The sequence below is a fragment of the Mytilus edulis genome, chromosome 7 (genome assembly GCF_963676685.1).
Source record: "Mytilus edulis chromosome 7, xbMytEdul2.2, whole genome shotgun sequence".
In the NCBI taxonomy this organism is placed as follows: domain Eukaryota; kingdom Metazoa; phylum Mollusca; class Bivalvia; order Mytilida; family Mytilidae; genus Mytilus; species Mytilus edulis.
In genome coordinates, this window is record NC_092350.1 from 66,600,629 (window position 1) to 66,627,332 (window position 26,704).

At 31.8% G+C, this 26,704-nt stretch overlaps 1 protein-coding gene across 4 annotated transcripts; it reads left to right on the top strand.

Moving 5' to 3' along the window:
- The first annotated feature begins 6,213 nt into the window (after positions 1–6,213).
- Positions 6,214–25,509, top strand: LOC139482030 (uncharacterized). 4 transcript variants are annotated; one of them, XM_071265666.1, is made up of 8 exons: positions 6,214–6,386; positions 8,123–8,491; positions 9,072–9,500; positions 10,645–10,725; positions 12,913–12,988; positions 20,812–21,027; positions 22,538–22,699; positions 23,964–25,509. In XM_071265666.1, the coding sequence occupies exons 1-8, from the start codon at positions 6,323–6,325 to the stop codon at positions 23,965–23,967; spliced, it is 1,401 nt and encodes a 466-aa protein (XP_071121767.1). In that variant the 5' UTR covers positions 6,214–6,322; the 3' UTR covers positions 23,968–25,509. The 4 variants fall into 4 exon arrangements, with proteins under 4 accessions (XP_071121767.1, XP_071121766.1, XP_071121768.1 ...); XM_071265665.1 differs by having other exon boundaries at positions 6,265–6,386; positions 24,021–25,509; XM_071265667.1 differs by having other exon boundaries at positions 6,265–6,386; positions 22,602–22,699.
- The last annotated feature ends 1,195 nt before the right edge of the window (positions 25,510–26,704 follow it).

Genomic DNA, 26,704 nt, shown 5'->3' on the forward strand with positions numbered 1-26,704 from the left:
TTATATAATAAGCATTTTGATAAAATCTCATAAATCCATTATGAACATACAAACTAACGTAAGAATACACAAACTACCATGAGAACATACAAACTAACGTGGGAACATACAAACTAACATAAGAACATACAAAAATGAAAAAAAGAGTAAAATTCAAAAGGAGCGAGCCTTTTTGCTTAGGCAATATAAGTGCCTCTTGCAATGCATAAACATGCTCAGTCTACTCTCAGTCAATAAGATCAGTGGTTGTCCTTGTAAAACTTCACGAGATCCAGTAGATTGCAATATTTGGCTTTAATCACCTGTTTGTTTATTTTTGTGCTTTCATATAAAGACACCTCGACTGGCCCTTAAAGTCACACTAAACTCCAAAACATATAAATGAAGTAAAATTAAAAATATACAAGACTATCAAAGGCCAGAGGCTCCAAAATCCCAAGCGGTTCCAGTTCCGATCAGCATATTACTCTACACTAATGTAGACTAGTTTGTGATATCGAAAAACCCTGGTGTAATAAGTTTTCAGTAATACAGAGATTTCTTTCGTTGAAATCAAATACGTTACACGAGCGAATCGAACAAGTTGAGATATATAAACACCATAAGATGGTGACAAAGGTACGTCACCATCTAAGAATGGATAATTAACAATAGGAAATGAAAAATCATCTCTTTTATCATAAATGTTGGTACTACTGAGCTTCCCGTTAAAGATATAGATATCATGATCCTGGAAAGGGTAGTGGTCATTGTTAAAAGTGAGAATGGAAATGGGGAATGTATCAAAGAGACAACAACCCGACCATAAAACAGAGAACAGCATTATCTTTATCTAAAGTCAGCTCGGCAGAATACATCCAAGTGTGCATACTGAAGTCGTTTATATTGAAAGCCAATATATCATCTAAACATCTAAAAGAGTTATTAAATTTTTGAATCAGATGTTGTTTCGATGGGTCTTTGCTTATTTTCGGCATAAATTGTAACTCATAACAATACAGAAGCAGGTCCCCAATAAGCGGTGCACACTTAGTCCCGGCCCGCGGCATAGCAATTCCGTATAACTTGACGATATACGGAAAATTACGTGTGCGACAAAATTTGTTTGCCACCCGCAAAATAATATTTGTTCTCGAAATAATTAAACATTCATCCAAGAAAATTAGATCGAAAATATACCATTTACAATCCTCTAAAACGGGTTGATGTAATATTCGAAGAAAATATATATAGAAAGGGCAGAAACAATAGTCATATCACATTCCATATAATATGAACAACAATACTATTTGCTCATATGCATCAGCCACGAGGAAGGACTAAGTGTTTTTCTTTTCTATAATGGATGTCATGCTGCTTCTAGCGCATGGTCAATAATCACTAAATATATAGATTTTGATATACATGTGACTACTAATAGTTGTATATGGCGCTAAGACCGGATCTGTGGATCGTTAGTAACTTTCCATGTTCTTCTTCACTCTCCAAAATGTGTATTCAATATACTAGTTCACTGTTTGTAGATAAAGGCAGATGTGGTGTGAGTGCCAATGAGACAACTCTCCATCCAAATAACAATTTAAAAAAGTAAACCATTATAGGTTAAAGTACGGCCTTCAACACGGAGCCTTGGCTCACACCGTCTGTCTTATATATCTTAACTGCGTATAGCAACAAAGAACACAGTTACTGATATTATGTCCAATCATTCACGACCTTCATAAACATGTTAAATCATACTACTTAACAAAAACCTGTAATAAGAAATATAGGTCATATAACGTTTACACAAGGACACATTTTTAGTTCCATACTGATATGATCGTTTCATGTTACACGAGAGGGTATGCATGAGACAGAAAAATAGATCGCAATGATAAATATAACCTAAACTTTATTTTACTTTATTTGACTTTTTATGAGACGAAGAAAAGCCTCACACTCTTGTTTCTATCAAACATTTTAAATTTAGACTTTGTAAAATCAAGAAAAGGCCTGTATCAAGTCAGTAATTTGACAATTGTTATCCATTCGTTTGATGTGTTTGAGCTTCTGATTTTACATTTGATGAGGGACTTTCAGTTTTGAATTTTCCTCGGAGTTTTTTTTTGTGATTTTACTTTTTTCAGGATGTATAGTGTCTGGAGTAAGAATATAGATGAAATACAGTTACAAGTAAATAATTATTTGAAATTGCAACAACTTTTAACCTGTCTGATATATCTTCAATCATATAGACCTGATTTCAGCTTCAATTGGTAGTTGAAAATAAAACCAGACCTTAATTAGTCTACCACCTGTCAATTCAAAGGTAATATCAATCACAATATTATAAAAAAAATAATTATGGGTTAAAGAAATGTACGACTCGAATATAATAAACAGTCTTTGTCAAATATTGATACCTTTGCATTGTGAATACATGTGCAATACTTTTTACGTGGGCTAATGAGGACTTTACATACTGTAACAGTTTATTTTTTACAAAGGTAAATATATTAATTTAACATCATGAAAGAATGTCCAATGCAATTGCTATTCCTTGAAACAAATTAAACAATATTTCCTTTTCTTTTATATATGTTATGGTACTCAAATGAACTGCGACTTTTTTCTAGAAGATCTCAGTGAAAACACTTTAATGAAGTGATTATTTTCATGACATTAGTTTCATTTACAATTTGCTCTAAATTAGAAGATTGGGGTGTCATTGTTGGAAAACATCAAGCGAAAGTCATTTTGCTTGATGTTTTCCAACAACGACACTCATATCTTCTAAAGTAGAACAAAGTGTAAACGAAATTAATGTCGTGAAAATAATCAGTTCATTAAAGTGATTCTATTACAAATAAACAAAATAGTTAGTTCAAACACGTATTCTTGTGTCCTGTATTGTTTTTATCTTCCCGATTTATAAAAAAAAACATCAAATACATGTATTTAGGGCCAGTTTTAACCCTTCGTTAATCTTCTCGTTTGCTCTAATTAAATTGCTCCGAATCATTTTATTAATTAATCGTGTGTATATCACATGATAGTTCATAAACCAGCTATTTTTCAGATATAAATACATATATATTTAAACAAAGGAAAGATGCACTTACACTCAAACCAGCTCTTAAGATCAATGTTATCTCACCTCATTATAATCTATAAATAGACTCAGTATTCATCAATCCGTCAACGTAACTAAACATATATATTATTGGATATCACAAAATTATATGCGGATCCAGGGGGACCCCCTTTCGTTTGAAAAAATGCTTGATGTTATAGGGAATCACTGAGTTCTTGAAATTAGAAATAATTTAAATATAAACTAACAAGAAAGTGGAACAACTGAACCGATCTTCAAAAGGTTTTTAAAATATCTCTTTTATGAGTGCTGTTTTAAGATCTGTCTACGATTTCCGGTTACATTCATTTGCAAAGCCAAACACGATATGCCTTGATGAACAACGTTAACCGATTGGACAAGTTTTCTTTATCGATTTTTATGTAAAAACAAAATGCAACTGTTTTGCTATATGGTGATTTTCGAAATTTGTGCTATACATATATATATATATATATATGTAGAAAATTGAAAATAGCAATAACTTTCACCGAGGACTTTACCAGGTCGCTTTTGGACAGTCGTAGTATTTGCTGTGTTGTGTTGGATTATTTGTTCCTTTTTCCTCAGATTTCGGCCAGTTCTTTTTCTTCATTTCACGATTTATTTGTGTCAATGTTTTACATATTGAATGTGATGGTACATTTGGTTTGAAGTTCATAAATGGGTTGAGTTTTTGGCTCCCCCAAATGTATTGATTTGAGCATTCCTGGTCATACGTATGTTGACTGACAAAGAAATAACTGACAAATAAACTGGTATCGGTATTATTGTTATTCCTTAAATCAACCATTTGAAAAAATAATTATATGATATATACGAGTTAGCCGTATTAGGAAATAGGAATTCCAATTACACGTAGTACTTAAAGCAATTCAATATAACAATAGTGATGATCAATACAAAATACTTTTACAGTGAGTTGCTTGTAGGTGTTATGGTAAAATTTTACCTATAGCTCAACCTGTTTTTAAAATTGTCAACACAATAGGGACATTTAAATTGACCAGTTGGTATTGATAGATTTAAATCTACCTTGATGCTACCTGTAAAAAAATTTATTCACCTAACCAAAAGTTTCAGCATGCTTTTTTCCTGAACTTTTTTTTACCTAGGATTATTCTATTGAGAAATTTTTATTTTACTGTCATTCAAAATCTTATGAGTGATCAAGCCAAACAAGAATGACTATATCATATATTTTATTTTCTTGCAGTTACATGTAATTTAAAATTGCATGACCTAAAGTGCACTACATTTCATATAAATGTTTGCATAGCCACTACTAGCAGTGTTTAATACCCTAAATAATCCAGTCGTGATATTTCACTCACTTAAATGAAACCTCAAAATCATATTTGAATAAACAATTTCATTAATTTATTTACACTAATATTTGACATCTCATCCAGAATTCCAATGATTTTAAATAATTCCCAATTTTATTCATTTTTCACTACTTCACTAGATTTTTTTCTAAATCCATAGTATAAATTCTGATTAACTTCCAATTATATACATCCTAATTTAACAGGTGCAGAATCTATACATAATTCAGAATCATTTCCATTACTATATTCCAAATAGTTATCCTCACTTATATTTTGTAATATTTTATTTATATTTTTACTATATATCACCTGATTTTAATATATCCACAGTAAACATTTTATTTCATTTCCTATAATAAATTTCCAAATCAAACAATATTTGATTCAGAATTTTATAATGACTATTTCCAATTTCACATTCACTTAAAACATTTCCTCATGTTAGGAATATTTTAGAATATTTTACTTTCATTTTTCACTTTATCACTAGATTAGACTATATCCACTGCATTACTTCAACATTTTATTTCATTTCCTATAATAATTTCCAAATCAAACAATATTTGATTCAGAATTTTATGATGACTATTTCCAATTTCACATTCACTTTTAAAAAACATTTCCTCACGTTAGGAATATTTTAGAATATTTTACTTTTATTTTTCACTTTATCACTAGATTAGACTATATCCACTGCATTACTTTAACATTTTATTTCATTTCCAAGATCCCATTTAAATAGGGAATCATCTTAAATTTGTAATAGATCCCAAAATTAATAATGAATATTTCAAAAATCACATTTAAAGCCACAGAAACATGTTGGATGAACTCACACTATATCTCCTACTTGAATTCCAGTTTTGAAATCTTTAAATCTTTGACATAACTAAATCCCATCGTATGAAAAATTGAATTCCTTTAGTGAACACAGCATTTTATGCACAAAACTCCCACTAATATTATAATAGATTTCAAAGAAAAAACACAGCAAGGCATACTCCAAAATTATTTCGAATTTTATATGTACAACATCATATGTAAGCCCCACAAAACGGTTTGAATGAATTATTTCCTCCTTGATGTCCTTCATGACAATAAAATCTTGAAAGAAACACATCACATTTTAAGAAGCAAAATTGCTATAAAAAGTCTGAGTAGTGAATTCAAATAAAATAAATCCAATATTGTATGCACAATGACACCAAAAGATTTAAAACATTGCAAATAATAATCCAAAATGAGAATCTTGAAGGGTCATGTGAAGAAAAAAACAACATATCCCTCTGAAAATTTAAACTGTAAACACCCTGAACAGCTATTTCTTGTTTCACTGGCAGCTGGACAATACTATGTATAAGGGTTCAAATTTTAAAGAAGCACTTTGGTGTAAAAACAGTTTAAATTTTCAAACACAGTAATACATATTTATTTTAATCTTTTACTGATTTAGAATTTTAGGTAAAAAATAGATAAATCAAATATATCAGGGATTTAAAACAATGAAAACCAAATTATTTTCTTCCCTATCAATTTTTAATAGAATAATCCTAGGTAAGAAAAAGTTCAGGAAAAAAGCATGCTGAAACTTTGGGTTAGGTGAATAAAAATCTGTACAGGTAGAATCAAGGTATATTTAAATCTAACAATACCAACTGGTCAATTTAAATGTCCCTATTGTGTTGACAATTTTAAAAACAGGTTGAGCTATAGGTAAAATTTTACCATAACACCTACAAGCAACTCACTGTAATCTAACTTATGACCACTTATCCTATTCTATTATTAATAAATAAGATATATTTATATATTCCAAACAGGATTATAATTCTAAAGACTTCGTGAAATACGTGAATTGGTTTAGAGCTATAACCGAATGAATATGAATTTTGCACTGTCCATTTATACAATTTCTTTTATTATAATATTTAAGATTTACGGTAAGTTTTTATTGTTTCTTTTCTCCAATATGTCATATTCTAGCACTAATCATGTTTTCGTAAAGATGAATGCACTAACAAAATGGCACATCCCATACAAATATTCATATGGCTTAGAGAGAATATATCTCCCAGTTATAATAAGAGTTTCAGGGCTCGTATTTACTATCATGATGTCCTTCAAAGAGGGTTGCTGCTCGCAAAGAAGCTACTAAACCAACTGTTTTAAGTGGTGAAGTTGAAATCCCTCCTTCGTACGTTTTACGGACGGTAAGACATTTAACCGGGTTTATACTAACATAAGCAATAAGACGGATGCCACATATGGAGCAGGACCAACTTACTCTTCCTGAGCATGCTAATTCCCAGCTTTTTGGTGTTGCTCGTGTTGCTCAGTCTTTAGTTTTCTATGTTTTGTGTACTATCGTTTACCTGTTGTCGTTTTTTGTTGTCTCTTTAGCCATTGCGTTGACGGTTTTTAATTAGTTTCTCCTTATGCTTTCATCAAACAAGATATTTTTGTTAAATCGAATAACTTGAACCTAATGAAAAACTTAGTTATACAAAAAGTAAGGTGAACATTGGACACACTCCATTTAAAACTGTTTTATATAAAGGTGTAAGGGTGAAAGGCAGAGGAGTGCCAGTTTGTCATAAGCCTTTGGGTATTGTCTTGTCAATAAGGCGTATTTTGGATAACTTTTCTTGAGAAATGAGTACTCTGCTAGGTTGTTGATGTTCATCTAACATTTCATTTTGTACTTTTATATTTGATAATTTGAAATGTTTCCCAATTATGAATTATAAATAAACTCATCATATTAAATCATATTAAATCTTACTACCAGCATGACCAGTGTAACAAACTCCTCCCGTGAACGTTGTATAACTTTATTTTACATCAACTTTTATAAATGTATTTTGTGTTTATAAAAAGGAGAGATAACTAACCTAGTTTGGATAGGCTGGAATGTATACATTTGTATATATTTGTTTAGGGGCCAGCTGAAGGACGCCTCCGGGTGTGGGAATTTCTCGCTACATTGAAGACCTGTTGGTGACCCTCTGCTGTTGTTTTTTATTTGGTCGGGTTGTTGTCTCTTTGACACATTCCCCATTTCCATTCTCAATTTTATTTGTGCCTTTATTTGATGTAGTGACACTTGCTTACTATTGGAGACCATTATATGCTGACATTGCAAAACAGCTATTTTTTTTTATCGCAGACCATAGTGCTATAATATACATCATCAGACTGCATCGCAGAACATAACATTTTGGCGCAAAACATATATCTGTACATTGCTGTAGATTGATCCCTGTTTAGTACCGACGTAGTTCAGAGCACAGACATTAATAAACAAAAGCAAAACACTGCGATTGTAAACCATCATAAAATCGGATAAAATACGAAAATTAAGGCAAAACTAGTATGTCAGTGTTCAAAAGTCATAAATTAAGAGAAAACAAATCCGGGTTACCATCCAAAACCCAAGGGAAACACATCAACTATATGTAGAAAAAGTGTCCTCGAAAAAGTTGTTTTTGTACAAGTATATCTTTCTGATATCTGCATTTGGATTTATATACCATAATCATTCAGAGACTTTTTGATACATATAAAAAATAAAGAAAGATCCGAAAAGACTGACAACTACTTAACTGTAATTAATCGACATATAAAAATAGACAAACAGCTTTAGAGTAATCTAATTGATTTAGATTTTCTTTTATAGAGGCATATTCAATGACAGTCATCATAAATCAAAACATTTCCGGAGTGATAGGAGAAGGCGGTACAAGAATACAATGCTTATACACCAGGGAAATTGTGACTAAAATTTTTACCATTGAGTTAAAAGCTAACAATGAGACAATTGCAACATTTTTACCAGATGAGGAACCAAGATTGACAACAAAGGGACAGTATTTGGAAGGAAGAGTCACACTGATGAATATAAGTAAAGTGTCTACAGAAGCTGTCATGATATTCGATAGTCTAACCTGTGATGATCAAACTAACTATAGTTGTTCCATGGTTTATCTCGGCCAAAATGGTAGAACAGAAGAAAGTCATTCAGGAATTTCAACACTTTATGTGAAAGGTAGTAAATTAATTGTACCATTAAAAATAAAAAGATTAAAAAATAACATTACTAACAAATTTATTAAAAATAAAATAAATGTCTTTAAAAATTGAAGGATTTGAAATATAGTCGACCGATAACTTGCTATTTATAATCATGTATACTTTACGATTCATGATAATTTATTAACATCGGAACAACGCTGATCGATCAAAATGTATGTAAAGGGACCAGAAATTACAGCAAATACTTTCGTGGTATGTAATAGATAACACAAACAATGCTTCCAAAACAACACTCACCTCTCTTGTTTGTTAAGGACAAAATTGAATAATATTAATTTTCATTTTGGAACTTTCCTTTTCGCTCAGAGTCCATTATTTTTTTTAATTTTACTATGATAATAGTATCATAAGCCAGACATTATTTTATTTTTATTTTACATTAGTATCACAAGCCAGACATTTTTTTATCTATCACAAGAATACAAGAAAACACGGTACAAAGACATAAAAACAAAACATGCAGTCTTATAAAAAACTTATAAGATCATAATATTCATTTGGTATGAACTCATAATATTGATGTATTTTTGCAGATCCACCGTCAAAACCTGAATACGTAGCGATTGTAGATGTACTAGAAGATGAATCAACAACTGTATCACAGATTCAAAATACAAGTTTTCCTCCAAATTTTACTGAAATTTCCACTGTTAAACAATCTACAACAACTGCCATTTTCCAAGAAGGAGACACCATTACATGTAGCTGTGCCGGAAATGTTGGAAAGCCTCCAGGAAAATTTATATGGCAAAAATATCGACATGGAGAAAAAGTTCCTATGAACTACACAAATATTACTACAAAAGCGACTGAAGTTCCAGACAAGTGCTCCTACTACGGTATAAGTTACCTTCAGTTCCAGGTAACTGCCTTAGATAACCAAGCAATCATTCGGTGTGTCCTTGATTCGCCGTTGGCAAAACCATATATGTATGTGGAAATGAAACCGATAGACATCAAGTGTAAGTAGTTGTCTTATTTCATGGCATATATGATTTAAAATTAAAAGTAACAGAATGTATAAGCAAATGTTATAAAAGGCATTCAATCTGATGAGTTAAGCCTTTTCAACTGATTTTTATAGTTCGTTCTTATGTTGTACTGTTGTACCACTGTCCCAGGTTAGGGGATGGTTGGGATCCCGCTAACATGTTTAACCCCGCCACATTATGTATGTATGTGCCTGTCCCAAGTCTGGAGCCTGTAATTCTGTGGTTGTTGTTTGTTTATGTGTTACATATTTGTTGTTCGCTCTTTTTTTTGTACATAAATAAGGCCGTTAGTTTTCTCGTTTGAATTGTTTTACATTGTCATTTCGGGGCCTTTCATATCTGATTATGCGGTATGGGCTTTGCTCATTGTTGAAGGCCGTACAGTGACCTATAGTTGTTAATTTCTGTTTCATTTTGGTCTCTTGTGGAGAGTTGTCATATGGCAATATATCATACCACATCTGCTTTATTTATATTAACATGTCAGTTATAGATAATAAGACAATCAGATGCACACCATCATGACTTTTGACAAGGTTAGTTTTGAAACTCGTTTTTAAACCAAATTTAATCTTATCAGATGATAAATAAAGTTGCATCAGTAACCTCAAAGGCCAACTAAGACTACATGTATAGACACCTATGTATTAAATGAGTCACGGAAAGGACCGTATAAACTAAATTGCAAGCCAAAACAGGAACACTGACCTATTTCGGGTAGTATTCTCTTCGACGAATCGTTATATTAGAGTGGTGTCGACCCAGTGGTTGTTTAATCTTACCAAAAATATAGAATGTGTATAACAAATAAGTAACTACATAATTTGATTCAATTTGATGACATAAAACAATCATTTACGACAAAAAGATTAATTAGCTTCTCGCTAAATAGTAAACTTTTAACTTTTATGTAGTTTTAGTTTATTCAGTATAAAGATTATATATCTTCCAGTTAATACGATAGTCCAGCACTTCCAATTCCCATCATGAATTTTGTTATAGGGTGTTGATGCTAACGTAGAAACATGTTAACCAGATTATACTTGTTAATCTCATGAATATGAATATGAATACTACTAGTATTTACCTATCAATCGATCTCATTTGTTGACAGCTTTTACGACCACGTTTCCTACCATAAGCAGTAGTTTTACGGGTGCAGAGGTAGCATCAGAATCATACAGTGGATACATAGGTAATGTTTCAATATGTTTTTGGCAAGTGTTTTTCTGAATATATCAATAAAAAGAATTAAGAAAGTAGAAATGTGAGTAAGACGTACACTTAAGACAAACAGAAAGAATGAAATATAATTTGCCATTTTGACAGAAATTTCACTTTTACATCAATATACTGGATTACAAAACATTTTGATATGCCTATTTCTGCTTTTGGCTTAATCATTTAATTAATATTGTTATGGCTATCGACAGTTTGATTCAAATTCAGTTGAAGCGTTTACTAATAAACTGATGCTAAACACTTACAAAAAATATATCTTGACATAATAAATTCCTTCCACATGACTCAAATTAAACATTACCAAAGTTGCAAATCTGGTCATATGGTGTCGTCAAATTTATTTACCCCCCCCCCCCCCAAAAAAAAAACAACATCTAAAATTTAAATATTGGTATTCAAAAGTTCAGATATGTTCTTAATTAAATATTTTCAATTATAAAAAGGGTAAACATGTATAGCATGTATAAGAAAACTTCATATTTTATAGAAGTATGTACATGTTGATACCATGCATTGCTAAATCGACCCCCCCCCCCGTTTTTATAATTTCTTTACTTTTCAACGGACAAATTGAGTTAGTAAGGTTTGCTATAAATCATGCCAGTAACGAGGTACTGAATACGGAGCTGATGATACACTTGGGTACATATATTACACAGCAGCGGTATTGACCAAATGTGTTTTATCAATTCATGGTGAATTAATCATGTAGATGTCCAGAAAACATGCACAAGTTAGTTCTGCTAGTTTTGAATTTTAAATATACTTTTTCCTCGAACATCATTAACTAGATCGAAATAAACATCTGCTGCACTCAAATGGGTACCGTTAGTAAGTAAGTAAGTAAGTAAGTAATTAGTTTATTACAGTGTCACAATCTAACATTATACATAACATATTATACATCAGATAAAAACAGCATAAACATATATTAGATTCCTGCCTTAAAAGACATATGAAAAGAGGGACGAAAGATACCAAAGGGACAGTCAAACTCATAAATCTAAAACAAACTGACAACGCCATGGCTAAAAATGAAAAAGACAAACATAAAAACAATAGTACACATGACACAACATAGAAAACTAAAGAATAAACAACACGAACCCCACCAAAAACTAGGGGTGATCTCAGGTGCTCCCGAAAGGTAAGCAGATCCTGCTCCACATGTGGCACCCGTCGTGTTGCTTATGTGATTACAAATCCGGTAAATAGTCTAATTCGGTAGGTAACATTCATGAAAGGGAAGGGGATAGTAGTTACGACGTAAGGAACATATCCGATATCATTTGTGAAATGGTTATTCCATAACGGTCAACCAACTCGTGATGGCGTCCGTAAAATTTACGAAGGGATGATTTCAACTTCACCATTTGGAACTCTTGGTTTAATAGCTTCCTTGTGAGCAGTAATCCTCTATCAAGAAAATCAAGATAGGAAATGCAAGCACGGGAATATCGTATCAATTGGGAGATATATACCTTGTATGCAGGTGCTGCTGGAATGTTGCTACTTAGAAATGGAAAGTTCACAATTGGAAAGCTGAAATCATCTCTTTTGTCGTAAAGTTTTGTTTTCAACCGACCCTCATTGTCAATTTCTATATGTAAGTAAAGATATGAAGCCGACTTAACTGTATCTGTAGTATCCTTTATCTCCAATTCGATGGGATAGATGCGTTCCACAAAGTCACCAAATTTTGAATTGTTTAGTGAAAGAACGTCATCTTTATAGCGGAAAGTAGAGTTACAGGATATTGCTAACTTCTTATCTTTCTTCCTAAGAAGTTCCTGCATGAAGTCAGCCTCATAATAATAAAGAAACAAGAGCTACTTTTACCTCATGCTCATTAAATGCATACACAATCAAAAAACATTTTTCAAAATTTAAAAAAAATATTGAAAAATACAAAACAATTACTTCGTAGATCAACAATTTTTCACTTAAAAGAACAAAAAAAGAATTGATTTAAAAATCATAAATAATATGCGAATAAATAATAATTAAAACATTTTGTGTGAATTAACATTTGTTATCATACAATTTACTAAAATATTTGGTATGATAACTTTTTTGGATCATTATCATACCAATATATCCTGTTTTGTTAATTCCTATTTGTTATCTAATAATTTTTCAGGACTTGGTATTGGTGTATTTGCTCTGGTTTTATTGATTGCGTATGGAATTTTTTTATTTATAAGAAATCAAAGAGAGTAAGTATATCTAATTATATGAGACAATATCTGAAAAAGTCTAATTTCCATGTCCCGCACTTCACCAGCAATTATTTTTTTATTCAACCATCTTTTTAAATTTTTTTTAGTTTTAGTATAAACTAAATTATATAATGCACCATGGCCTGCCAATTAAGCACTCATTCTTATATTTCTTCCAATAAAATATTGTAATTTAAATGTTCACCCCCCCCCCTAAAATCATATTGTCCCCTGGTTTCTTTTTAAAACTAAATCATTCAAATAATATCCAAATTAATTAAAAAGGCGTCCGATTCTCACATATATGATATATTATGTAATCAACTTGCCCCTAATTTGTCTTTTTATATTATAACTATAGCATGTAATAAAATTTTGCAAATTTTAAGAACAAAAAAATTTGTCCCCAAGGGTAATTTCCCTCCTGTTACCACTGGGTTTTTTTACCTGTGGAAACGTTTACAAGACCAAGAGTTATTTTCCCCTTATGTATTGTGAAGAGCATCATTCCTTGCATGTATTAGTACAAAGAAATAGTTGGAAAGGCGGCCAGGTTTGAAAATTCAAGCCCATCCAAGGTAAGAATTTATAGAAAAATACTTATTGGTGTTCTATCCTGTTATAGCCTTTTTTTTACACTTTCTGAGAATATTTTTAAGTGTGCACCACAACATTAAGTGTGTTTTTATATCATCTTTTTAAAAGTTATATGTCACAGAAAATACACTTACATTTAATGTGATAAAAAGGACAAAAACTATCGCGTAATTCCTTTCTGTTACGTTCTGTCATGTTACCTGATCAAAAGTAACAACATAACCATCATCAGTAACAGGAAGGATGTTCAAGACAATTTCACTGAAGAATCGAACAGTTAATCTACTATATGCCAACCATTTCATTTAATATAAGTTATCACCACCATATCAAATAAATTTCAAAATAATATACAGTATATTGAATAAAAAAATAGGTTTTTTGCTTTTGATAACAGCAGAGAACATTGTGTAATTCTAGTATAGTAGATAGTAACAGAAAGGAATTTATTTTAGAATTTTTCATTACCTAGGCAGATTTTTCATCTTGCAAATACAGTTTCAAAGGATAAATGACATTGTTTGCTGTTATCTTCCAATTGTGACCAATCTAAAATGATTTATTTTTCTTAAACTTTAAAATAAAGCAGAAAAATCCTTTCTGTTACCAACTCTGTCCTGTTACCGTTGTCCTGTTACTCAAGATTCTTTCATGTTACCGACATATCTGACTATATTTAAGTATATTTCTAAACCTTTTGTATTGCAAATGCTAAAATCAATAATTGGCATTTGATAAACTATTGCAGGATATACTAGTAAACCACAAATAGTGTCTCAAACTTATTCCTTACTCCCATTAGAAACTTTTTAAAATTGATTCACTTTGGTAACAGGAAAGAACTGGATTTTTTTTGTACCATTTTTGTCGAGCCTGCAACTTTTGTTGCAGAAAGCTCGACATAGGGATAGTGATCCGGCGGCGGCTACGGCGGCGGCGGTGTTAGCTAACTTCTTAAAAGCTTTATATTTTAGAAGGTGGAAGACCTGGATGCTTCATACTTTGTATATAGATGCCTCATGTTACGAAGTTTCCGTCAGTCACATGTCCAATGCCCTTGACCTCATTTTCATGGTTCAGTGACCACTTGAAAAAAAAGTTCAGATTTTTTGTAATGTTGATTTCTCTCTTATTATAAGTAATAGGATAACTATATTTGATATGTGCGTACCTTGAAAGGTCCTCATGTCTGTCAGACAGTTTTCACTTGACCTCGACCTCATTTCATGGATCAGTGAACTAGGTTAAGTTTTGGTGGTCAAGTCCATATCTCAGATACTACAAGCAATAGGGCTAGTATATTCGGTGTATGGAAGGACTGTAAGGTGTACATGTCCAACTGGCAGGTGTCATCTGACCTTGACCTCATTTTCATGGTTCAGTGGTTATAGTTAAATTTTTGTGTTTTGGTCTGTTTTTCTCATACTATATGCAATAGGTCTACTATATTTGTTGTATGGAATTATTGTAAGGTGTACCTATCTAGCGGGCAGATGTCATGTGAACTTGACCTCATTTTCATAGTTCAGTGGTCAAAGTTAAGTTTTTGAGTTTTGGTCTTTTTATCTAATACTATATGCCATAGGTCATCTATATTTGGTGTATGGAAATATTTTATGATCTTTATGTCAGTCGCGCAGGTTTTATTTGACCGTGACCTCATTTTCACAGTTCATTGCACAGTGTTAAGTTTTTGTGTTTTGGTCTATTTTTCTTAAACTATAAGTAATAGGTCAACTATATATGTTGTATAGAAGCATTGTTAGCTGTACATGTCTGCCTGGGATGGTTCATCTGACCTTGACCTCATTTTCAAGGTTCATTGGTCTTTGTTTAGATATCTTGGTTAATGTTTAGTTTATGTGACAGTTGTATTAAAGCTTAGCTTTATACTTAGGACTATCAACATAATATCAATGATTAGTATAGAAGGCGAGACATTTCAGCGTGTGCACTCTTGTTTAAAATGCCATTGTTTCCTTATTAAACAATTATTTGAATTACAGACAACAGTTCCTAGATCCCCAATGCGTGTTCTTCGATTTGTGCTATTAAAATACCGGGTCTAAAGAATTTTTTTTTGGTTTTTTCTTATTGCCAAAAATTTGACTTTTTCAGATATTGTCTCATATGTAGATAGGCGAGTGACTTATTTCAAAAAGACGCTTAGTTAACGACTTTAATGCACCTACCTAACACACGGCTGTATTATATATCATTCGAAAGCTGTTAATCTGTACTTTCTGTTTTGCCCGGTCGTAAAAAAATCGTACGGTGCAATTTTTGTTAAATCAAGGTCAAAGGTCATGAAAAAATATTCTAAATTTTGCGATAACTAAATAAAACGCCATTTTCTAATTCTTGTACCATAAAATTTTCCAAAAGATCATATGAACTTTATGGAACATGATTCATAATTTCCAATTCAAACAAAAAAATAAGAGATTCGATGCGCAAAATTTCCCGAAAATTGAAATTTATCACAAATCCTAAAAAAATGAAAAATTATCCAAAAAGCAAAATATATCTTGGGGAATCGATATTTGTATGCTAAAAAAATAGATAAATGTATATGTTTTAGGTCAAGGAATATTTGTTTTGTAATTTTAAGATGCAATTATTAATTAATGTTCATGGAACAGCCTTCTATTGAAGTGTTTGCAGTTGCCCAAAAAATCTGCCATCTGCAAATAGCGATCATTTTGTTAATCTATGTTAAAATAGCAAATCGCTAATGGTGAATATCAGGGAGAAGAATTATTTTCCATAATAAAAGAAGGGGTATTTAAAGTAAGAAAAGAATATATGTGAGGTAATTGAGGTTAAAATATGTTTTTTACGAAATCAAACTTTTTTTACTTTTTGTAATCATGTTTAAATGCAAACATTACTTTGCGACTAAATCGTAGGCAACATTGAAATAAGTAACCTTGTTTAGAAACACTTGGTTGTCTAAAGCGGGATGTAAACGAACTAAATAAAATGCGGCTGCTTCTTGTTTAGTTTAAAATCGTGTTATAGTAAGTCATATTAAATGTGTTTAGAAGTTTAATCGCTTTAATTATTTGAATAAAAGATGCTTTGAGCATTTTCTACATAAGCTTTAAAAATACAAATGCATGTCATTGTGTTTGTAAAACACTATAAGCAGCTGTGAAATAACAAAATGAAAAAGCTAAATACCCTTCCTGACCTCATAAGATCATTCGCTGTTTTAGGAGTGTTCGTTTTCATGGTATGCTGTGTTTTTTGGACTGTTGTTCGTCTCTTGGACTTTGATTTTATTTTGTTCATGGTTTTAATTAACTTTATTTGATTCATGGTTTGAGATGTTGATTGTCCCTTTGGTATTATTTTACTTTAAAGACATTAACTTGCAGTAATAACAATCGGCCAAAAAATCACCTCAAAGTAAAGTGAAGAAGATTAACGCAATAAGACAAATATCCGCGAAAATAACTTAATTTGCTCACGGTGATATATATACAGAACAAAATCGTTATCATGATACATTTAGCTACACTGATCTATAATTTTTAAACCTTTTACTACTTGAATAGTGACGAAATATATCAAAGGGACATCAAACTCATAATTAAAAACAAACTGACAAAGCCAGGCAAAAAACGAACAAGACAAGCAACAGTATACAAAACATAACATATAAAACTACAGATTGAGTTACACAAACCCCCCAAAAAAAAAATTGAGTGAACTCAGGGGCTCCCAAAGGGTAGGCAGATCATGTTCCACATGTGACACCCGTCTTAGTTTAAACATATTTATTTATTATGGATTGGGAAACAAGTTTTGCAACTTAAATTAATCGCTTTCCACTTTGCGGGTGCGAGTGCTGCCTTGTAGCGGCATTAGCCTGCTCTTTTTCGAAATCTACAAAGGTGTGTTTAACGTGCAAGAGATATGGCTCTCTTTTAATACGGGTCATCCATTTATCGTCCCCTTCCGACGGACTTTCATCGTTTCCTCAAGACCATACTCACAAATGGTGTCAAGGAAGAGCCGAAAATTCAGTTCCTGAAATTTTCATCACGGAACGGGAATCGAACCAGGAACCTTAGTGTTAGTAGTCCGATGCACTAACCACTACACCACGGCTCTCGTTTACCCGTCTTGTGGCTCATGTATTGCCAAACTCGGTGCCAAGCCTTATTCGGTTGGTGACATTCACGGCAGAAATGACGGCAATTTGGTTACGTCGATGGAACTTATCAGTCGTCATCTGGCGAAACAGATATCATATAATTGTCAACCAACTCGTAGTGGCGTCTATGAAATTTTCAAAGGGATGATTTCAACTTTGCATTTGAACTCTGGTTTAAAACATGTTTAAACCACCATTTTTCTTCAAATGTCCTGTACCAAGTCAGGCATATGGCAGTTGGTATCGAATAATATGTTTCTTTGTATTTTGGCGTTTGTTTTTGTAGCAGTTCTGTGTTTCTATTATATCGTTGTGCTCCTCTTATAGTTGATGCGTTTTCCAAGTTTTTGCTTTGTGACCCGGATTTATTTCAGTTACTAGTAAATCGATTGATGACTATTGAATAGCGGTATTCTATAGTTGCCTTTATTTCAGAGGAGTTGAGGCTCAATGAAATCGGTCTCCTCCTTTAGTAGTATAGATATGCAGGCGTTGCTATAATGTTGTTACATAGAAATGAAAAATTTATAATTTGGTAGTAAGGGGTGTTTTATGGGTTGTTTTATGCTCATCTCTTTTGTCGTAAAACTTGTTCTCAACCAACCTTCATCATCGATTTCAAGATACGTGCTAGAGTAAACTATATCTGTTGAGTCTTTTATTTTCAATTTCAATGGAAAATACGAGTCCAACATTGTCACAAATTTTGCACTATTCAGTGAGATGACATCATGTATATAATGGAAAGAGTAGTTTCAAGATAATGATAGCTTCTTTTCAGTCGTCATCAGAAACTCTTGCATGAAGTCATCCTCATATAAAAAATGAACTAGTCATTCAAGCTATTCAGGAAGTCTAGTTGTAACTAGAATTGTTGCGTATTAATGGATATGTTTTCTTCAAAATTATTCTTATTTAACGAATTAATGCATGTAAACAATGAACAACGCAATTTAAGCAATCAAGTAGTCAAGTTTTATAATGTGTTTACTAATTTTTGAAATTCTTGAAATTTCAATTTTCATCAATTTATTTTCTATTTATTTTGGTCTAAAGTTTCAACTCACATTAAATAAATAAAAGGTCTTTTCACTACATCAATATTTATAATGAAGCCTCAAATCAAACAATTAGAAAATTCGAAATATGTTCATTTCAGTCTGGTAGTTACAATGCAGATTGCAATCTCTTAGTTTCACCCCCTTTATTTCAAGCAATAATATGATTCGCGCACATATTTTATTACTCTAAATTTTTCAGATTCTTAAGAATTTGTTTATTAAATCTTATATTGACCACGTACAATGTTTAAATAGGAAGAAATGCTTAAAAGCTGTTTTTTCGCAGATGGCGGTATTTTGGGCAACTGTATGCGTTGTTATGATTTGCTGTTTGATTAGACGTAAGAATAATTTTAGGGAATTTTATGATGTCAAAAACTTCTTTGATAATCATTACAGGGTTTTACTTCGTTTTAATTGATTAGCATTTGCACCAGAAAGAAAAATTTGGGTTTTCACACATTTTGTTAACTTTTACTCCAATTTCAGAAAACATGTGCTCTCTGTCAAAAACACGCTTTAAATATTAAAAAATGCATATGAATAATGACTGTTAATCTCTCTGCTAAAAGTTTAAATTGTTTGCATATGTAAATTTAGTATATAAAAGTTATATTATGCAATCAGGCTGAAATCTTAGAAAATATGCACTTATTCGTCCTTGGCCTTTGATCTTGATTTGACGGAAATTGCACAGTACGATTTTTTTACGACCGGGCAAAACAGATAGTACAGATGGGTAGCTTTCAAATGATATATAATTTAGCCGTGTGTTAGGTAGGTGCATTAAAAATTTAATTTTATGGTTAAAGTCACTCGCCTATAAGAGGTATAACGTGGTATAATCTAATCAAAATACTGTCATGTGTCTAACCTTTGTTTACAAGGATCTGACAACATCTCATTTTACTTTCTGTTCTGGCTTTTATAGTTTAAACATATTTATTTATACTGGATTGGGAAACAAGTTATCGCAACTTTTATTAATTCCTTTCCACTTTGAGGGTGCGAGTACAGCCTAATCCTGCTCTTTTTTAATTAAACTACAAGCGTGTCTTTTACGTGCAAGGGATATAACTCGTTTATACCAGGGGTCAGCAATTTATCGTCCTCTTCATACGAAATATCATCGTTCATCGTTTCTCAAGACCATACTCGCAAATGGTGAAAGAGAGAGCCGAAAATTTAGTCCCTGAAATTTCCTCCCCGGAGCGGAGATCGAACCAAGAACCTGTGTGTTGGAAGTCCGATGCACTAACAACTACATCACGGCTCTCCGTTTACATCATCCAATGAAATTTCAGTCTTCAAATTTTGAGGTTTAAATAAATCCGACAAAACTAGAGAATCACAAATAGTTTGTAGAACAGAAAGTAAAATGAGGTGTTTTCTGATCTATGTAGGCAAAGCTTTGACACTGTTTTTTTTTTTTTATAGATGAGTGGACGAATAACTGAAAGAAGGCCCTTAAATGATTGGAAATAACGAAACTTTTTCAAGTCCAGCTCTTACATTACTTTTCGTTATCTTGACCTAGTAATCTTTTTGAAAACAAATAACATAATTCACTTTGTGTTGTTTGATTTGCCGCATATGTCCTTTCTTAAAAATAGAATAATCAATCGAAATTAAAAACAAGTTCAAATGATTTTGTAAATACAAAACTAATATAAGGGAGAACATACATTAACGAATATCGAAAAAAAAACCCAATTATTTTAACAATTTAATTCAATAATTTGGTTTAAAGATATAGAAATGTTTAGCCGCAAAAAAAAATTATGATAAAAACGATTTTGATCTATTTTGAATGATTACATTTTGTATACAAGTATTTTAATTTAAATTGAAAACGTGTGAAATTGTCTCTTAGGGAAAGATATAGTCATACAAGATGACACCAATGACCTTCATATTTTGCAAATGTAACTTTCAGTTAGTACCTAAGTTCTTGGATCATATGTTAATTTCAAATACTTAATTACATTCTGTTTTTTTAGGAGAAGTTATGCAGTTCAGCGAGAATCAACGAACAGAAATTTGTGCATCATAGACCCACTTATACAAGATTCAGGTCACTGTGAAATCATTTCGATGACTGTTGATATTGACAAAGAGACATCAGTGGGTGCTGTCGTAATTATTGACGACCCAAGATTACCTACCAATGAAAATTTGACAAGACAAGAAGAAGATAAGGACAACCAAACCCCGACGTATGTATTTGTACTTGATGTAGTACTATGTGTTACCGACTGTGCAAAGGTTGTATAGCCAGTCAAGGTTGTTAAAAACTTTCATATATATATATTATGTGTTTTTGTTCACTGACATGCGACAGTAGCAATGTGTTGTCGTGCTCTTGGAAAAGTACGATAGTCAAAACCGTTTGTTTGTAACGACCTTGTGTGCTATTCGTTTAGTAGATCCATCGAAGTTAAGTGGGTCAATAATTTTTTTGTACTTAGGTTAGGTCAAAATAGAGGCCGTGTGGTTTTTTATTTGCCTGTTTTCCATCGGCAATAAGTATTCCATCAAACATGTTTATATACAAAAGATTTATACCTAGTGATTTCAATCTTTGAATTATATTTGACATCCGTTGTTTTATTTTGAAATTCTATTTAGATTCATGATAAACCGAATACATAACGAATTCTCGGAATGTCCAAGAGAACACAACCTAGACTGGTAAATATTGAATACATCATCCCATTTGGTAAATAAATCTTTACCATAAGAGCAACACGACAGGTGCCACATGTGTCTGCTTTCCCTTTCGAAGCATCTTAGATCAATCATTCTTAAGTGGAGTTCGTGTTGCTCAGTTTTAAGTTTGATATGTTGTGTTTTGGTGTACCATTGTTTGACTGTTTGCCTTGTCTTTTTTAACCATAGCGTTGTCACCTAATGTTTCACATATATATAAGTATGAATGTTCCACTGGCAATGGTATCTTTTCCCCCTTTTTTACCCTTATTCTTAAATTTCATCATTCCCATTTAACACATCGAACCATTTTTTTCCAAAAAATATTTTCTGTTGAATTATGGAATAAAACTTTGAAAAACAGATAGATTTTATTGAATTTATGCGACGAAAATAACATGGATTATTCTCCTTTTGTGGTTTTTTCCTTGGGTTGAGGAATTTTCGAATAATTGTTTTCTATGTTTTGTAAAGTCTATAAAAAATGTGGTATGATTACCAATGAGACAACTGTCCACAAGAGACCAAAATGACACAGACATTAACAACTATTGGTCACCGTACGGCCTTCAACAATGAGCAAAGCCCATACCGCATAGTCAGCTATAAAAGGCCCCGATATGAAAATGTAAACTAATTCAAGCGAGAAAACTAACGGCCTTATTTATATAAAAAAAATGAACGAAAACAAATATGTAACATATAAACAAACGACAACCACTGAATTACAGGCTCCTGACTTAGGATAGGCACATACATAAATAATGTGGTGGGGTTAAACATGTTAGCGGAATCCAAACCCTCCCCTATGCCTACTTTACACTAGAAAAATGGTTATTAGTCGATAATAATTTACGGTAGTAGACGTCAATCCTGTATAGTCTCAGCATCCCTATAAATAATTTGAATTTATTTGAAATCTGAAAAAATCTTTCCTGTCATGCTTTTTATATGTTATACTGAAAGCACATATCCGGATAGATCACCCTTTTCATTGATCATATTATTGTTTGCCAGCAATACATCTCCTGTCCAGACAGTATGTGTAAATGCTCAATTGAAGGAAGAAGTAAAATCTCAGATTCCAAACAAAGACAACAAAGGCCAGAGCGGAGAAAGAACAAACACAAAGAATCACAATAAAGAACAGAACATGATGGCAGAAAAGGAATCTAGCTTGTAAGTCTGATTTAATTTGTTGGAAAATAAATTCTATCAAACAGGGATACTAATGTAAAAAACAATATCTATACTTGGTGCAGGTCGTGGTCAATAAAATAATTTAGGCTTTTGTCAACATAAATGAAAAAAGAAAACATAAACGTTACATGAAGTAATAACTCGAATAGTCTGAAACATTAGATGTAACCATAAACAAAAATTGTGTATACCAACAATGGTCGGAGGGAAATTCAGATTTGATATCAGCATTCAGTGAAATAATTTTTAGAAAGATATATTAATGCTATCTTCAATCCAGCTGTTTGTACTAAAGTCTTATAAGTTAAAAAAAAGAAAAAAACTATGTTGAGAATAAAAACTACATTCGATGTATATTTAAGAGTAAGCGACAATGGATTATATAATAACAGTAAAAGAGGGGCGAAAAATACCAGAGGGACAGTCAAACTCATAGATTGAAAATAAACTGACAACGCCATGGCTTAAAAGAAAAAAGACAAACAGACAAACAGACAAATAAAAGTTCACAAGACACAACATCCAAAAATAAAAACTAAGCAATGCGAACCCCATAGTGAATCAAAAAGTTAAATCACAAAATACAGAACTCCGACGAAAATGAAAACGGAAAGTCCCTAACCAAATGTTCCTAATCAAGTTATTGAGAAACTTCTGTATGTGTTAATGGAGAGATACTCATGTATTGAATGCAATCAGAATAATTAAAGTTCAACAATTCTTATAACACGCGAAGATGTACCGGTTTTTCGAGTAGTTTCTAAACATCGTAAACGAGCAAAATCATAAATTCTTTGCAACTATTTTCCCATCAAAACAAAATTACTGCAGTTGTTTTGTCCATTTCCCCTACCGGTTCGCATTGTCGGAGTCTGAGTTAGCTCATTTATCTTATAATATATAGCAAATTTGGTACAATAGTTGCGTCACAATACAAAGTTCAAAGTGTGGCCAGCCTTACATGATAGCATAAGTGACTGAATCTGCATCATCTGTGAAAAAAGTGAGGACACGACTTCGTTATTACATGGATGCTGTTTACATGGAAGCTTTTAAACCAAGATGCACAAGTGATATTATCACCATACTTTTGATTTCTTGACATTTTACCTGGTGCTGAGAATACTAGCTTACTTTTTGCCGGAAACAACCATTGTTCGCGTTAAAAACAACAGAAGTACAGAATTTAAAAAGTGAAAACATGATTTTGTATAAAAGTATTTTAATATTGTACTTGTTGTAGATAACAGGAAGGTAACGATATGCAGAACAATATTCAAAACAAAACATTCATTTACAGGACTGCAGATTGAGTGTGCTCAGCTACGACAAAGAATACATACACCAACATCTTTTTTATCAACTGTATTATACTTATACTGTAAACCTCTCTTCGCAGATACTTTTTTCGTGTTTAGCATTTTATAGCCTTTTTCGCAGCTACTTAATTTCTCAATTTTCAAATTCAGTTTATTTTTTACTGTCTACTGGCTTCCAAATAATGGAAAATGAACTAACAAAGCTCAAGCTAGTTTTGCATGCTATTTATAAAACATCAAGGATTTTGTTTATTTTGGATCAAACAGCCTTGCAATCAACATAGACATGATAGAATAAATTTGATTTGGTTGTTTTTTTAATTTTAAAAGCAATTATCTGTAAAGACCAAAATAACCTGGAAATACATGATTACGGAACTTTTGAATTTAGACATAAATTTGAAGGACCTCCTTATATATATTGAAAAAATATTCAAATTTGGTTTAAGGTTGGATAAAAACAATAATCACGACTTAATCAAATAGAAATGTAAGATTATGCCTGCATTTTAGTTCAACATGGGCTGTTTTGACATCAATTTAAAATTTGGTGAGAGAACGAGATGACAAACATTTAGAAATGAAAAAAGTACATGTATATATTTTGATTAATTTTGTAGTAAAATAATCATGCGATTTTCGGTGCACCAGATACGCATTTCGACAATGCATGTCTCTTCAGGGATGCTCGAGACTGACATAATGTATACATATACATTTGAGTACATTACGAAAATAAAAAAGCATAAAACATGATTGGTACGTGACCTTGTTTTTGAGATATAGTGTATAATGAATCTCTCTACTTTTTCATACATTTATCATTGCCTTCTTTTCTGTTACCAAGTATTAATAATAGATTTTCATACAGTTAATATTGTCACTTTTTTTGTTTACCAGCAAGGTCACTAAGCTATTTATTTTTATTTGCCCCATATGTTCCGCTTTTAAAATACTTTCAATTCATAAGAGTCTTTTAAAATGAAAGCAAGGAGCAAACATCCCAAGCAAACATAAAATTTCAACGTTTGAATGATCTGTTGAAGGAGTGACCATTTGTCAGTTTCTATGTAGCACTTCACATTTTACTTATTACTGCTAATCAACACGATCGAAATCTTTTAAACAAGGTTTCATTTGCGATTTTATCAGTTTTCCCTTTTTCATTCCCTGTCAACCACCTATTATTTCCAATTATTTCAAAAATTCGACTGATTCTATTTGATTATACCTGTTAATTTTGGTTGGTGGACAACTGTATTTCTGATAAGTTATGTTGTTTATGCTTCAATGAACATTTTTTATTTATTTGTATAGTCTTATTTGATTTCTTTCTTTGTAAAGATATTGAATTGTTTAACATGTTATTATTGTTTTTATGTCATTATTATTTTGTTGTAAAAAATAATTAATAATGTTTTTTTTTATGTGATTTGTTTTCTTTTTGAATAAGTAAAATGTCACAATTTACATTTTATTACTTCATTCCTTATACATTGCTCATGATAAAGTCAAACAGGGATTCTCGGAGCATTTAGACATATACATGTTGAATCGTCGGTTGTTTTTGTAACAGAAAATCATGCAAATTAAGAGTCTCATGTCTGATAAAAATATGATTTGATTATATGACTATACTTTGTTTCGTGTCCAGTAATATCTTGAGGGCATATTATTGACGATGTAATTATAGTTGATGCAAACCTTAATAAGCAACTTGGTGGGTTTTAGCAAAACGGATACATAATGATGAACGACTGAGTGAAATGTAGTGACTGTTGCAAGAAAAGAAGTATTGCAACAATTTATCAGATACCGATCGAGGAATCTCTGAAATCTTTTTCTGTAGTAGCAAAAGTTTAAATCTATTTGGTATCTTGTTGAGAGTTGTCTCATTGACAATCATACCACATCTTCTCTTTATATTTAAAAGGGATACCATAAATAATTTGGGTAACTGAAAAAACTTTAAGTCGAAGAAAACCCCATGACCCCTCTCTTTCCCCATTTTCCCCCTAAAAAAAAGACCTCAAAAAGTCGAAAAGGCACTATATCGAAGATTAAAATTGAGCAAACATCCAGACTGAGCTTAGACTATCCGACAGAGACAATAAACCCATTCTTCTAGTATTGAGCTAATGGGTACTTACATTGACACATTTTTCAATAATTGAACTGAACTTTTTTTTTTAAATTTATAAGAAATCCGCAGAATTGAAAAAGAATCTAGACAAAAAATGATACGCATTAACATTTAATAACTTAAACAAATATGGATATGAATATGTTAGTGTTTCTATGTTAAAACCATCGCTACAATTCTTATATCAACGAGCAGTAGGGGTCGTCTAATTGTAACAACACTAAGGAAGAAGGTTTCTATTCGATAAGCGGTCTTAAGACAAATCGTAAAGGAAGTTATTAAAATCAGACAAATGTAATTATAGCCATTACGTTTTATCTATTTTGATTTATAAATAGTTACACAGAAAATAACACTTGAAATACTTATTATTTGCATTTCACTAAAACTACGTGACTAAATGGCATTCGACATGTGCGTTTGTTAACGATTATCTTATTTTGGATTACATACATGCATGTATCCTGATCTCATTCAGCATTAGATGTTTTTCAGTGAAATCTAATAATATACAGTAAATCA

Coding starts and splice junctions, on each gene's coding strand:
- LOC139482030 (XM_071265665.1), top strand. CDS start 6,323: ATGAATATGAATTTTGCACTGTCCATTTATACAATTTCTTTTATTATA. Junction 6,387..8,122: donor TATAATATTTAAGATTTACG/GTAAGTTTTTAT, acceptor TTTCTTTTATAG/AGGCATATTCAATGACAGTC. Junction 10,726..12,912: donor ATCATACAGTGGATACATAG/GTAATGTTTCAA, acceptor ATAATTTTTCAG/GACTTGGTATTGGTGTATTT.